Source organism: Falco punctatus (genome assembly GCF_963210335.1).
Source record: "Falco punctatus genome assembly, chromosome: Z".
NCBI classification, from domain to species: Eukaryota; Metazoa; Chordata; class Aves; order Falconiformes; family Falconidae; genus Falco; species Falco punctatus.
Window position 1 is genome coordinate 30,728,768 of NC_137586.1, and position 15,525 is coordinate 30,744,292.

Consider the following 15,525-nt stretch of genomic DNA (forward strand, 5'->3'; position numbering starts at 1 on the left):
AGTTTTTGGGGCTACACTTCCCTAGAACATTCCAAACGCTGAGACGGCTACTTCGTTGTTAGTCAGCTTCTGAACCTGAGAGTGCATGTGCAGTTTATCACCCAAGGTGGTGAATTCCTAAGCATAGTACCCAGCCTCAGCACATGTTTCTTTAACTCTTTAAATTTTCTGCCCATGAAATTAAGCAGCTTCCCCCCAGGCTTTGGGTATCAGGGGCTCCAAAAGTTATTTCCCCCGTTTTTTTCAACACTACTGAAAACCAGAGTTTTATATTATGCTTCTCCCACCACTGGAATGCTATGGGGTGGACAGCATGATGCTCGAAGAGAAAAAAGCAGTTCTCACACAGCTAGTCAGGAGATTTTTGACTTGCAGAAACAACTGAATTACTCTTGTCAGCAGGGTGTAACAACTTTCGAAATCACACAGGAATGACATTGTATTGATAACCCATCACACATTCGATGAGAAAGAAGACAGTGAAAAGGTGCAGGTAACGTTCCCTTACAGTGTACTACACTGGCCTCTACTTGTGTGTCCACACGCTGGTTGATGTTTCTTACACCTAACATAGTAGCACTCTTCCTTTAGACGGCTGTCACTTGAAGAAAAAGAGAGATACAATGCCCTTCAATGGCACACGCATGTGGCTGAAAAAGAAACTCTTAAAATCTGTCAGTCATTAAAAAGTGGCAAACATTAAATAGGATCCTACTTCTTGAATGTCTATGCATTTATTGATGGGGTGCCAACAGCTTTTGAATGTAATGGGTGCTTTTTCCATGGCTGTATCAAATATACCATGAAAATGACAAGAACCGTCTGGAAGGGAGCACCTTTGGATGTATATATTACTCAACACAATAAAAGAGGGACTGTCTAAAGAGAGGCAGTTTTCACATCAGATCTGTATGGAAACATGAGTAGGTTGCTATGACAAAACCACGTGGGAAGCTTGCCCAGTTCTTAGCCAGGACCAAACTGCCCGCACTACTGGTCCCCAGAGATGTGCTGCTTGGTGGCAGGACAAACAGCATTTGTCCATATAAGAAAGCAGCTCACAAAAAGATAAATTTATGTGATTTTACTAGCCTCTCTCCCTTCATCAACAAACTAAAACAATAGTCTTTCAGACTCTACAGAGTTAATTTTGAGAATTTTGACAACCTGACAATCTGCTTTGGGACTGTCAAAGAAAAGGTGCACTTGCCTTGTGGGCTGTTTCTTCCCTGTTCTTCCTATGCAGACAGAAGTGGAAAAGCCCTCTGAGGCTCCTGAGGCCTCTGACCCTGTAGTTCAGAAGGTGTTAGATTATGTACAAACACAGCATCAGAAGAAAGCATAAGTACACTGGAGCAATAGGAGCATATTTCTTCCCGGAACAACCAGGGAAGTTGTGCTATTCATAACCGTGCTCGCTGATCCTGGAGAAACGCAGTCTCTAGGGAGCCAGTTGCTCAGGTAAACCCCTAGAAATGTTTCTTTGGCACAGGGGTCTGCTGGAAAAATCCAAGGAAGCTGTTCAGTGTCCATCCTCACACACCGTCAAGGAGCATGTGTCTCCACTGCTTTATTTCTATGATGTCAAATACAACCATATTAAGAGTGGTGATCAAGGGCCCTGCAAAGTGTACTTCTGCTCTCAGGTCTCCTGTTTTAGTCCAGGAATAGTGATCAGCACATACTTTGTCTGGAGACAGGTCAAAGGCAAACTGGGTACTGCCCCCTAAAGCATGCAGTCACTGCATTTTATATCAAAGGATTTTGAGTGAATGAAGGTCAGTGCCCTTCCTGCTAATGTGCACTGCAGTTCTTGAGTTTGCTGAACAGGAGGAGAGCCGTATTTTTGCCTAATACTGCCAGTTGACTGGGGTACACTGTCTGCAACAATACCAATGAAGAAAAAAAATTGACAGATGTGAAGGGGAACAAAATAGGATTCTACAAGCACACAAACAACAAAAGTAAAAGTATAGAAAATATGGGGCCTTTCTGAATGGTGTAGAGAGGGGCTGATAACGAAAGATATGGAAAAGTCTGAGATATTCAATGCCTTCTTTGCTCAGTGTTCACCAACAAAATTTTCTATGAGGAATCCCAAGCCTTAGAAACCAGAAGGAAATTCAGGAACAAGACCTAGCCTCTATGGATTGAAGACCAGATTAAAGAGAACTTAAACAAACTGGACATACTTAAGTATGTTCATGGGGCATAAGAAGTTTCACCCAGTAGTGCTGAGGGAGCTCCATGAGGCCATTGCCTGTTCAGTCTTGATTATCGTTGAAATGTCATGGCAACTGGGAGAGGTCCTTATGACCAGAGGAAAGCAAATGTCATTCCTATGTTCAAGAAGGGCAAGAAAAAGATCCAGGTAACTATAGGCTGGCCACCACAGTCCCTGGGAAGATAATGGAGCAACTAATTCTGGAAGCCATTTTTCCACATACGTCACAAGACGATAGTCACAAATAGTCAGCATGGATTTATGAAGAGGAAGCCATGCTTAACCAACCTGGTAACTTTCTACAATGAGATGGCTGGCTTGGTGGATGAGTGGAGAGCAGTGAATTTTGTTTAACTCGACTTCAGTAAGGCTTTTGACAGTGGCACTGTGACATGTGACACGTTTCCCCTGATAAAAATGTGTTGCTTCATGCTAGTTAACACTAATAATGAAGGTCAAAGGCACAAAAACACAGTACCGTAAGGTAAGACAAAAGATGAACTTACCTAACAACATCTACTTCATGATAATTACTTTGATACTCCTTTAATGACTCAGTAAACGTACAAGAAACTATTCTTCTATAGAAGTGGAATATATTACCCACTTCTGGACAGAACACAGCTATGGGCTTTTATTGCAGAGAGACAGAGCAGTCATGTTTTCAGAGCTCTGTGGATCTTGAGAAAAGGTAAAGGCCTTAATTAAAATTGTACTTTGTACCTTTCAGCTGTATTAACTATGTAGCTTTTCACTTGTGTAGATAATAAGCACCAGGAGGAAACGGAAAGTAATCATGTCCCTCAAGGGAAAGCTTTTAGTGAGCCAGATGCAAAGAATTTTAGAGAAACAGACAGGTAAAGTCAGTCATTTGAAAAAGAAAGAGTCTGAAAGAAATGGATGAGAAAGATACCGTTTCTCTAAACTTCATGTATTGATGTTTTGCAATGCTTCAGCACAGTTTTGCTTGCCAATAGACATAGCCGTTCTGTCTTACACCACGCTTTAGAAACCAGTTTTCAAACACAAAATACCTTTCACCAGAACCGTAGCCAATGAACATACAGTGGATTACAGGAACAAAACATTGAAGACTCCTGTTCTCAGTAGTTCCAGGTGTTAGGTGTGGCATGTAAAACAGCAGCAAAGCCATGTTTATCATTTATTTGCAATTTCATTTAAATCACATCTGCTGTATTGACAAAAATCTTGAATAGATGACAGCCATATCAGAACTGAGGTATCATATTGCTTCCAGAACAATCATATCTGAAACAGAATAAATTAAATTACCCTCATATACACTGTTGCCATTACTGAGATTAGGAAAGAACTGTCCATGTGAGAGATGACCTCTCATAACAATTGCTGTCAAAACTCCAGACCATAAAATCCTAAAGAAATGTTGAAGTCTACTCCATTACAGGAACGGGCCTAATAGTTCATCTTATTATGCTGAAATACATGTGAAACAAGAATAATCTATCAGTTGTAAAGAAAAACAAGATTACACATAAATTACAGCTTGTACAAGGCTTAAGACGTTAGACTTTCTAGCCCAAGGCATCTAACAAGTGAAAGTTACCTTTTCAGAGCACATCTCATGAAACAAGAGAGGGAAAACAGGAAGAAGGCACTCTGTCTCTTTGTGTTGACGCAAGATGCACACACTGAGAAAATGTTGCATTTCCCAGGCAGAAACAAACCAGGACCTGTAACCTTGGGAAATAAAAAAATATGTTCACATGAGACTACTTAGTCCACTCTCACACACATGCATTCAGTGCAAGTCTGCAGGACTCCGTCTCAGAATGGGCTCAGTAGGCCCTTGGCTTTACTACTGATAATCTCAAACGGGTGCCAGTTTAAGGCCTGTCATTGAGAGTTTGCTTGTTCTGTATTTTGGACTTCTTTTTAATCATGTCATGTAACAGGGTCTGATTTTTTAGACCTTAGCGTAAGAGAAACACTTGATACCTAGGAAATGAAGGAGTGAAAACCACTGTTTCTTTTCTTACATCTGATGAGAAGACCTGTTATGAGCCACATATTAGCATCACCCATTGCACAACAGCAGTAATCCCCATCATTAAATAAATGTCACACAGCAAGAGAAACCCCACATTTAATGTAACCATTTCCTCACACACTCTTCCTAGCGGACTTTATACCTGCAGCCCCAAAGAACCAGTCAGTGCCTCCTGTTTGGAGGAAGAGCTAAAAACCCGTGGATGAGAAACCATGGCTACAAGGAGGGCTCGTTTTACCCTTCGCGGGGGTATTACACCGCAGAACACGGCCCATTGCAGGTCAACTGACACCCCAGCTGAGCACTCAGCCGTTACACAGCAGACAGCTCCCCAGGAGCTCTGGGAGCTGAAGGCGCGTTCGCGGGTGTACGCGCACAAGCACCCACACGCAGCATACGCGTACACACCGCACCCCCGCGGAAGCGTGCCGCACGCCCCGGGCGCACACCCCGCGGGTACGCGCACCTTTCCTTTACGGCGCGGCACCGCGGGGTCCGGAGCGGCCGCGGTGGCAGGGTGCTGGCCCCTCGCGCCCCCCGCGCCCCCCGTTCGGCGACCACCTCCCGCCGCAATGGGCTGGGCGGGACGGCGGCACGGCACGGCCCGAGCCGCGTTGTCACGGCGACCGCGGCGCCTCAACGGCCGCGGCGCGCGGCCCCGCCCCGCCCCCTCGCGCGGTGGCGCCCTCGGTCGCCGCGCGCCCGGCGGCGCCCCTTACGGCGATGCCCGGCAGCGCTGGGCGCGCACCGGCTCCCGCGCACGCACCCGCACCCGCAGGCGCGCCGTCTTTATTTTTCTTTTTAGATACGTCTGGTTTTATAGATCGACAGACACAGACTTGCGTACGCACATACGTTTATTTTGCCAGCGTCCTGCGGCAGCCCCCAGGGAGGCGGCGGGCCCCCCGCCGGCACGGAAGAGCCCGACACACGGTACTCCGAGCAGGGGGGCGCGGGGGCGCCTCGCCGCCACAGCCGCTGGCCGCCGCGCACCAGCAGCGGCCGGGCCTCGCGGGGGCTGCGGCGCTCCCCGGGGGGCGGCCGGGGCCGGGCCGGGGCCGGGGCGGGGGCGGGGGCCGAGGCCGGGGCAGGCGGACACGGCCCTGCCCGCCCCCGTCCGGTGCGGCTGACGCAGGCCCCGCCCACTTAGGCTGCCGGAACTGGTGCGCTGCCTCATTTCCGGTGAGGTGTGTGCGCGCCGCGGGTGGCGGGGGACGGCGATCGTCGGGGGCTCGGCGGTGGGGATGGCGCTGTGGCTCCCGCGCTCACGGGACGGCGGCCCTCCGTCGGCGGAGGACGAGGAGTGGGGTCAGGGTCCCGCCTCCCGCCCGCGCCTGCCGGAAGCGCAGGTACATCCGTGTCCCCCACCCCTCGCCGCCTCCCGCCCCCGCTGGCGCAGCTCCCCCGGCCCGGCCGGCGCGGAGCGAGTGCGGGCCGGTGCTGCGGGCGCCCCGCCTCCCCCGCGCCCGTCGGCCGACGCCGCTGTGCGGAAGTGGCCGCGGAAGGACGTGGGTCACGGCGGAGCCCGGTGCGTGTCGGGGCGGGGGCGTGCGGAGCGCCCGTCCCCCCGCGGGGCCCGGGAGGGGCAGATGTGCCGCCGCCGCGGGGGGGGGTCTGGTGTCTGCCGCCACCCGGAGCAGCTCCGCGTTTGGCAAGCGGTGCGGAAGGAGCTGCGTGGAAGTTATTCCAGCGTCCTTACGTCTAAAAAGCAGATAAATAGGCGGTGTGTTTCTCTGTTAGCTGGGGCGAGGTGGCGTCTTACAAATTCGTTGTCAGGAATTCTGTGGGTTCTTGCAAGAAGCTGCCATGGCGCTAGTTTTCCAAACAGCGAAATCTTCGTCTTGTTGTGAAAGAAGTAAAAATGCTGAAATTCCCAAACAGAAGTTGGCACAACTTTGATGTACCTGCGTTAAGGTTTCCTTCAAATAATCTTTCACAGCTTGTGCTGTCCTTAACACCCTTCTGCCAGATGTTATCAGCACCATGAGTTTCATAATATGGCACAGCAAGGCTGAGGAACTAATGCGTATGGGTGTTTTTTCTCCGCTCTTGGTGAGAAGGCATGGCATACACTTTAGAGGATAATTTCTTAAGTTACCCAGTATGAATGCCCAGCAGACACCTGGAAGCAATAGAAACACTGTTGCTAAGAGATCACTCTTCTGTCCCAGCTGTGAGTGGTGACCTCCTCAATAGATTTGACCAAAAGGAGCATACGCTTCTACTGGGCCTCAGCCACTTCATAACTTAAATTCCGCTTTCACTGTCAGTTCAGGGGAAGATGTTGGCCATCTGTTAAGTACTAATCCATATTGGAATGCAGGCAGCAGCAGTTCCTTTACTGTTGTGATCTGACCACAGAACCGATACTTTGTTTCAGAGGTACATATTCAGGGTATTCTCACCCTTGGCTGTGGCTAGCAATGCAGCCCAAAGATAGGCAGAGGGGTTTCAGCTGCGTCAGAAATATTTTTACAGTCTGGAGACTATTGCTGATAGCAGTACATGATCCAGGATTTTGCAAATGCATTTAACAAAGTTCAGACAGCTTGAATTAGAAATGTTTTTCTAAAAAAAAACAGCTGTACCATACCGTGCTTTGTCACTGCTGCAAATATAATGCTGCATATCAAAGGTGCCTTCCAGGCACGTTGGGTATGGGACTTAGGCCTGTCTGCTCCTGTGCGAACTGTAAACTGTCAATTTTCCCTCCATAAATAGCATGTCTGATTTTTCTCACAGACATACAGCCAAAGGGTTGACTTAGCCTGCCAAAAAGAAAGGGAGTTCATGAAGCACTCTGTAGAATGCACGTGGAACCTAGCAGAAGCCCAGCAAAAACTTGGTAGCTTGGCACTGCATAATTCAGAATCCTGCGATCAGGAATTCGCTAAAGCAGAGACTGAAGCTGCAGAGTTGAGACAGAGAGAGGAAGAGTGGAGAAGAAAAGAAGAAGCACTAAACCAGAGGGAAAGACAGAATCTATGGAACACAGATCCTCTTAGTAAGGAGGTATTTAATAAGGTATGACCCATATCAGTGCATGAAAACAAGTGTTAGCCTCTTTTTTTTTTTTTTTTTTTTTTTTCATTCCCCTTGTTACTAGTCTTGAATGTCTTCTGTGTTCAGTATAGCACAAAACCACAGCATGTGTTAAATGGAAGGTAATTTTTTTCTTACTTTGCCTCATGAAAGAGAGCAAGCCGTGCTCATACTACATACAGGATGACATTTCTCAACCAGCAGTGCGAATCAGAACTTTAGTGGGTCATCTAGGTATTACCAGCTGGCTATGTGCACCTGCAGCCCAGAAATCCTGTTGTATCCTGAGATGCATAAAAAAACCCATGGCCAGCAGGTCAAGGGAGGTGATTCTCCTGCTCTACTCTACTCTTATGAGACCCTGCTTGGAGTACTGCATGCAGCAATCGGGTCCTCAGTACAGGAAAGACATAGGCCTATTAAAGCCGGTCCAGAGGAGGGCCATGAAAATGGTCAGAGGGATGAAACACCTCTCCTATGAAGAGAGGCTGAGAGACTTGAGGTTGTTCAGCATGGAGAAGGTGTTAGGGAGCCCTTATGGGCCCAACTGTCGCTTATAAGAAAGATGGAGAGAGTTGGGGTTTTTATTATGGCCTGTAGTGACAGCACAAGGTGCAATGGTTTTAAACTGAAAGAGGGTAGATTCAGATTGGGTATAAGGAAGACATTTTTTATGATGCGGGTGGTGAAACACTGAACAGATTGCCCAGAAAAGTTGCGGATGCCCGATCCCTGGAAGGGTTCATGGTCAGGTTAGATGGGGCTTTAAGCAACTTGATGTAGTGAAAGATGCCCCTGCCCATGGCAGGGAGGTGTGGAACTACGTGAGCTTAATGTCCTTTCCAACACAAACCAGACGCTGGCAAATGTGCTGAACAATAGTTCCTTTGCATGCAGAGTGTGCTTCTCTGCTGTGCCAAATTCTTAAAATGTGGAACTATGAGTTTGCCTCTAGTAATGAATACTATAATACATATTATTTAGCACAAACTTTTTTTTTTAATAGTAGAATCTCAGCTGTAATTTCGAAGTTTAATTTGAACAGCTAGCACATCTCCTAAGCTCACTGATTTAGCTGCATTCAGGCTGCAGTGTACATGATTCACACTGTTGACAGATCAGTAAGTTCCCACCTAAGGACAGAAGTTTCTCTGAGTTCTTTGGTCAGTAGGCTATAATGAGACGTTTAAACTCTAGTCTGATTTTTAAAAGAAAACCTTCTCAAGAATATGACATGACTCTAAAACTAGAGCATACCATTTAAACAGTAATATATTAAAATACAATACTCCTGTATATAACAAAAAGTATGTCTGGAGTTTCTGTGATAGTACAATTTTTCTCTTCCTCAGAGTTTAATTAATCAAAAAAGAAAAGAAATAGAAGATGAAGATGTGTCTGAACCACTTATGCAAAAACATGAACAGAAGATTAGACACTTTGGTGAGTGTGCTTTTTCCAGTATTTTGCAGTTCACATTTCTACAGAATTTGTGTGGGTTTGCTCCTTAGTGTACCGAATGCTAACAAATGAAAGACATGGCTAACGGACTGTTCAGATCTATTTTATCAGGGCAGATAATAATTTCAAAGAAAAATAAGGTCTAAACCATAGAAGCTTGTTAGTTCTTGTGACCAATAAGAACTTAAATTTAAAATGGAAAAAAAATTATTACTGAAATGAGCTTAAGCCCTGGAAACTGAAGTTCTCACAAGTTTTTCTGCTGTTCAGTGGGAAAAAGGCATTCATGGAAATAAAAGTTGTGTGTGCGAAAGTGCATGGGATTATCCACAGCTGTCTCCTTTGAATCTATGTTTTTCTGGTAGTTGCTAAGCTACAGGGGTAATCATTGATTAAAGGGGAATGTAAATGCCTACTGAGCATATGTGTGCATGAAATTGTGCCTTTCTTAAGATTATATTTTATTATCCACTAGGTGTCACTTCAGCTCTCATAACTGTTGAACCCCATTAAGCACAAAGCTGATCTTGTAATCTGAAATTTTGATGGTTCTCTGAAGTGCTTTCCATTCTTAGTTACGGTCTGGTTTCAGACTATGGTATAGTATGGCCGTATTTGGAATTCCAGAACAATAAAGAACAAGAGTGACTTGGGAAAATTCAGTTCTTCGCACAAACTTGTTTCTACTGAGCTATTTGGCTTCTAAGGATCTTAAACTGTTTTAAAGAAAGGGTTCCTAGCCCTGTTAGCTGTAGCAGGCCTTGTGAGTACCAGGTACCAAGGTAAGGTACAACAGTGTCAGAGTATGCGAACAGCAGTGAGAGGCACAGGTACCTTAACTGCTAAGTGTAATGATAGTGGAATCAGAGGACATCTCCCCTGCTGTGTATTTCAGCAGAAAAAAAAAGAGGCTTTCTTGTAGGCTTCCTAGCTAAGAGTTGGGCAGAATACTTTTTTGTCTAAATTCAGATTAAGCTGTTACAGAAGCAACCTTATTACAGAAGGTCACAATTTTTTTCCTTACCTCCTAAATTCAAAGCCATGTTGTTATTTTAATTCAAAATGCCCGAGTCCATTGTAAAAAGGGACAGTACATCAATGCTCTTTCAAGTCTCTTGTTCTGTGCCAGCTGCTGCCAAGGGGCACTGTGGACTTCGCTAGCCATATTGCATGAGTCCTGTTTCTGGATCCTGCTCTGGCTTCCAAGCAATAAAACTTATGCTGAATAGCTCTTTAAAAACAGCCAAAAGAAATACTAGCCATTGCTTTCTCTTTAGGCATTTGTTTGCTGGAATTAAGATTAGCTTAGGTCATTACCACTGAATTATCTTTAGCCTAGTTATAATTATACGCTGATGGACGGGTAAAGCTGTACTTCTGGTACCTGTTGCCAGTAATGACTCAGTGATACACGAAGGACAATTTTAAGAAGTGGTCTGAGTGTCAAGTTCTGATTTTTAAACTCAGCTCTTTACATGAAGGTAACTTCATGCTATCACAATTCAGTCTTCTAGTTAATTTTCTGATACTGATGTGGCTGCTTTTTGAGTTCAAGCTGTTCCTGTAATTAAATTCAAATTTCCTAAAAACCTAGCAAATCATGTTAGAAGCACTTTCATTTTTGACAGATCACACATTCTTTTCTTTGCATTTTTATTTACAAACATTTAGAGAATTTGTGGTTGTGAGGATCACTGAATGTAAATCTCTATCCACAAACTTTTTAAACTATTTGATGATTTAACTAATAGATACCTACACCACTTTGTTAGTTTGTATGAGAACTGATTAAAAAAACTTGTCGACAATGCTAGAGATGCATTAAATATAGGAAATTGACTGTTAAAATCTACTTTTAGTATCTTCAAAGTCTGATTATACCTTCTGGTAATGTATAAATAAACCCCCCATATTTAGCTGCATGCTGTCATTCTGAGGTTAGCACATTGCAAAGGTGTTATATATACTGGGGTATCAATGCAAGCAACTTCCTTGCTGCATTAAATAATTTATCCATTTAGGATATCTTAACTATGTTTCTCTTACTAGGTATGCTGAGTAGATGGGATGATAGTCAAAGATTTTTGTCTGATCACCCATATCTTGTATGTGAAGAAACTTCTAGATATCTCATGTTGTGGTGTTTTCATCTGGAAGCTGAACAGGTATGAAGATTTTTGAAGTCTTGAAAGCATACAGTTTCCCACCTGCACTACAGAAGAAAGAACTCTATTTTAACTGTTCTTCCCACCCTCTAGTTTTTTTAAGAAATACTCTGTAGTGCATTGTCAGATATATATTTCTACCTATGGCTAATTGTCACTCCTCTTGCCTCTGTGAGCATCAGTTCTCACCTATTTAGGAACAAGAGAAAAAGGAAATTATGCTGAATTTTGTAAATATCATCACAGGAAGTATCTTCAAATCATAACTTTTTTTTTTTTTTTTTTTTTTTTTTTTTTTCAGAAAAGAGCTCTGATGGAGCAAGTAGCACACCAAGCAGTTGTAATGCAGTTTATAATAGAAATTGCCAGAAGCTGCAATGTGGATCCAAGAGGCTGTTTTCGTCTCTTTTTCCAGAAAGCCAAAGTAAGTCAACCTGGGTAATGATGGGAGAAACCCTTGATGCTACACAAAGGACCAGTGTTATAGAGGAGGTTTATTCCTAACCATAAGAGGCTAAACGTTTTTTGACTGACTTAGGCTTATGGGAAAGTGATTTGTTAGCAATTCTTTTCTAGACAGAGTATTTTGCTGTCATTCCAATTCTGAAAATGAAAGTTTAGTGGATTTTTGGTTATCCCAGAGGGAAAGCAAGATACAGCAGGGGAGCAACAGGATTGTTGCAGACTAATAACTAAGTAACAAAAGCGTGCACCAGTTGAAGGACTGATTTTGGCTAATTACAGAGGTACACTGTGAAAACACAGTTGTATGTATTGTCACAACTTCCCATGTCATTTGCAGTTTGGTGTGGTCCAAAATAGTGTCCCTTTCACATTACTGAAATAGAGCAATCCAGAACTATGCAGCAGAAGTGTGGGAAGACTGAAACTGTGGTTTGCTGTAGACTATTCAGTTATTCAAGACTGATGCATTTCAATATTGCCTAAAGGAGTTCAGTTAAAGTGTGAATCAACTTGTCCTTTACTTTTGAACAGAGTGCTACAGCGAGCACCTGTTCTTCTAAGGGTACTGGCTTCTGAGTTGGAGTAAAGGAAAGGCTAAAATTAGATTTATTTTTACATGTCTTTAGATAAATCAGTTAATTTGCTTCTACGTATGAATACTACAGATTGTCTTAAAAAGAAATCTGCCTGAAATTTTATTTTTAATTGACTGACATTATTCTTGAGTTGTTTGCAGTTGTTATTCCCAAAAGGGTGTAACATGCATTACTGTGTGGGTTTTTTCAGTGCTGTGTATGTTACAGCTGAAAAGTAAATGTGGCTGAAGTGAAGGCATTTCATTTTTCTTTTTGCAGACAGGAGAAGGCTATTTTGAGGCTTTTAAAAATGAACTTGAGGCGTTCAAGACCAGAGTGAGAATTTGGTCACAATCACATGGCTTTCAAACTATGTTACTACATGACCTCAGTGTCAATCCTGGTCTTGTAGCAGAGCTGACATCCTTTTCACAGGTAGGTTTATTACTTTTAGAAATTAATTTAACTAAAGTAGCATTAGGTGCTGCCTTGAAAAGCTGTACCTTTCTGAAAGACAAAGAAGATTATTCCTAGAACTGCTAATGCTCGGGATATAATGTGCAGTATTATCAATATGCAAGGCGTATATGGGCTTTCTTTTTACTTGCTGGAACTGACAAAGCATCAGCATAAAGTCAAAAGCATACATTAGTTCAGTGCCCTTACATTTTCATGCTTAAATAAACACTGCATCATAAAACTGGTCAGGTACTAGAATTGTATTCAGAGTCTTTACCACAGGCAGTGAAATGAGCTTTCAGTGTAAAATGACTAATCCTGTTCACGCGATTGTTAAGGTAAGGGAAGCCTGCTGTTGTAAAAAAGGAAACTGAGGGTACTCTAAGTCTTTTGTTACAGTACCAGAGATGGCCACCATCCTGGAATGAAGAAGTGACTTAAAAGACTGTCAAAATTAGGTATTAGGGAAGCAGTCATAATGGAAACTACTTATTTGAAATAATTTGATTAAAATGTCTCTCAAGATCAAACAGCTTAATTTTAAGTAAATGTGCAGTCAAGTGCTAGAAATACTGAGACTAAATACAAGCTGTGACAGCAAATTTAAAGAATCCTTGACACAGTGAGATGATATTCATTGATTCATTTTTCAGACCTGACCTCCTTACTATTGCAAATTTATCTCCTCTTAAGATGGACAACACAAAGAATCCAACTTAAGCTAAAATCTCTAAATCTCTGTTTCCCTCTATCCCTCCCCCATATATGGTTATAGAGAATTAAGCTGTCAATTTTTCATGTTTTGCAGAACATAGGTGATCTACAAAGTTCCATAAACACAGGTGTCTACAGTTTAAACTCTGTGATACAAAACGATGAAGAAGAATCCAAAATGATGGACACAGTATAGCACTCTTTAAGACTGAAGCCAAGTACTTTTTTTTTTTTTTTAACTCTTTTCTCCCCCCAAAGAAACAAACATGGCTATTTTCTTGACACTTATTTTTCTGGGTACTGCACTTTATTTTTAATGTCAGATTTTTGTTGTTGTTGTTTGGTTTTCAGGGGGAAGGGTGGGTAATTCAGAAAAACTTGTAATATCGTTTGAAAATGTGCTGCTAGGTTTTTGGTTGTTCTTGAAGAGCAGGGTTCTCATTGCCGAATGTGAAACTGGATGTGTTTTCTGCTACTAACCTTGCCTTTCATTACTTTAGAAATTAAAACTATGAAAAAAAAAATCTGCACAAATAAAATGTTTACAAGAAGCAGTAGATTCTTGGTAGAATCTACTATTATCTTACTACAGATGTGGACATGTTTCACTCTATGAATATTGGAGATTACAACTGTATCCATGCTACCTTGCTGACATTATAAGCTCTCAAATTTGATTCTCACTAATAGCAATAAATCAGTATCTGGTATCAGTATTTCAGATCTGAATGGATTAGATTAAAACACTGGCTTTCTACCTCTACTAAGGGGATTTAAATGTTACATTTTGCTTTCATTAAATGTAACTTGTTTTTGACCTAAAATGCAAGCATTGCTCGTCTTGCTGGGTTGTGTGATTTCTGAAAGTCTTGAGTCTCTTCGAGTTCCTATGGCTAACTTCAGATATTTTTTTTAAACCAAGTTTAATTATACAAAGAAGAATTGATGGAGGGAACCTGAGGTACAAGGGTTAGGTTAAGACTTCTGTTTAAACAGAAAGCTTTGTTGCAGTTCACGTGGGGCAAGGTGTCATGCAGGGTTTGAAAGGCATTTCATATGCTGCTAAACTAAACAGGGTTTCTGACATCGCCAACGCAAAGTGGAAAATCATTAAAAACTTCCTGTTTGAGGAGCTGGAAATCCAAATAATTCTTCTAGACAAGGCCTTCCACTAAACCTGTGCAGTGTTCTACCTTGCCACTATTACAGCGGTTCTGTCTATAAAAATGTATGCTTCAGTTGAAAGACTCCAGTGAAGACAGGTTGTATCTCAGATAATGACATTGTCATTACATTGTCAATGTACCAACACTTTAGGTCCTTTACTGCATAGCTCTGATTGTATGTAAGGTCCGGAATGTATCTAGATTTCAATAGTTTGATGCGCAGTCTACATGCAGTTGCTGATTTAGGCAAAAGCTGTGCTGATAATCCAGTAATTTTCAGCTTTGGATATAGCAGAGGTAAGGAAAAGCCTTAAGTCTGCAGTACATATGAGTATAAATGCAGCAGCAAAAGTAGGAACTCCAGATCCACTGACAAAAGTAGCTTTTCATGTGCCTTGTGTTCTGTAGCAGTTCTGCAGGCAGGCTGAGGATGTAGGAGGCAAGCAGCAGCTCTGTCCCGGATGCAAATTAGAGATAACCAGCTTCAGTAGTCTTTTTTTTTTTTTTTTTTTTTTTTTTTTTTAACGTTTGACAGATACTCCGGAGAGGATAACTAAATACTGCTTTCTCTTTAATAATTAGTTAATTATTAAGGGAAACTAATAACTTCAGGCTTTTTACCTGAATGTTACGTACAAGTACGTACAAGTGATGCAATTGCTACCATTAGCAGTAGAGCCACAACATAGAGCAACCTGTGATATACTGAAACTTATTTTTTAAGTTTTTAAGAGGCTAAAGCTGGATGGTGTGGGAATAAATAATAAGGACATTTCCTCCTCCTCCTCGCTAACTGAAACTTATGTAGGTTGGCCATAAAACAAGCATAGCTGCTTTTTATTGAAATGAATGCATAAAAGAAGTGAGCAGCACATCAGGGTTTCTCATTGTCATGTGGCAGCTACTGTTTTCTAACCGTGACTCTTTCAAGGAAGTGTATTTCTAAATTCACTCAAGACTACAGCCTCCATATAGACATTTTTGAATATGAAAGTACAGGTGGTCAGCCCTTCTTTAAAAGGTAAGGAGAGCTGCTTGCAGTGACAGCTGCTGCCTATACTGCTTATTTACTGTAACAGGAAAGCTTTAAAAATTCTACAACAACCCCCTTTTTTAGGCTCAAATGTGTCTCCATATCGATAATGTGCTAAAACTAGACATGGAAATGTAGCCCAAGGTACATCAACACCACAGCTCTGCAGTTGTTCAGAGTCAGTGTGAAAGG

At 42.7% G+C, this 15,525-nt stretch overlaps 1 protein-coding gene across 2 annotated transcripts; it reads left to right on the forward strand.

Moving 5' to 3' along the window:
- The first annotated feature begins 4,883 nt into the window (after nt 1-4,883).
- CDC37L1 (cell division cycle 37 like 1, HSP90 cochaperone) lies at nt 4,884-13,975 on the forward strand. Of its 2 annotated transcripts, none has more exons than XM_080372034.1 (7): nt 4,884-5,186; nt 6,996-7,277; nt 8,648-8,738; nt 10,806-10,921; nt 11,223-11,345; nt 12,241-12,396; nt 13,229-13,975. In XM_080372034.1, the coding sequence occupies exons 1-7, from the start codon at nt 4,977-4,979 to the stop codon at nt 13,328-13,330; spliced, it is 1,080 nt and encodes a 359-aa protein (XP_080228160.1). In that variant the 5' UTR covers nt 4,884-4,976; the 3' UTR covers nt 13,331-13,975. The 2 variants fall into 2 exon arrangements, with proteins under 2 accessions (XP_080228160.1, XP_080228161.1); XM_080372035.1 differs by lacking the exon at nt 4,884-5,186 and adding an exon at nt 5,204-5,602.
- The last annotated feature ends 1,550 nt before the right edge of the window (nt 13,976-15,525 follow it).

Bases quoted from the DNA above. Each gene is read 5' to 3' on its own strand.
- CDC37L1 (XM_080372034.1), top strand. From the start codon at position 4,977: ATGCCCGGCAGCGCTGGGCGCGCACCGGCTCCCGCGCACGCACCCGCA. The intron at 10,922-11,222 runs GTATGAAGATTT...TTTTTTTTTCAG, and splicing joins TTCATCTGGAAGCTGAACAG to AAAAGAGCTCTGATGGAGCA. The intron at 11,346-12,240 runs GTAAGTCAACCT...TTCTTTTTGCAG, and splicing joins TCTTTTTCCAGAAAGCCAAA to ACAGGAGAAGGCTATTTTGA.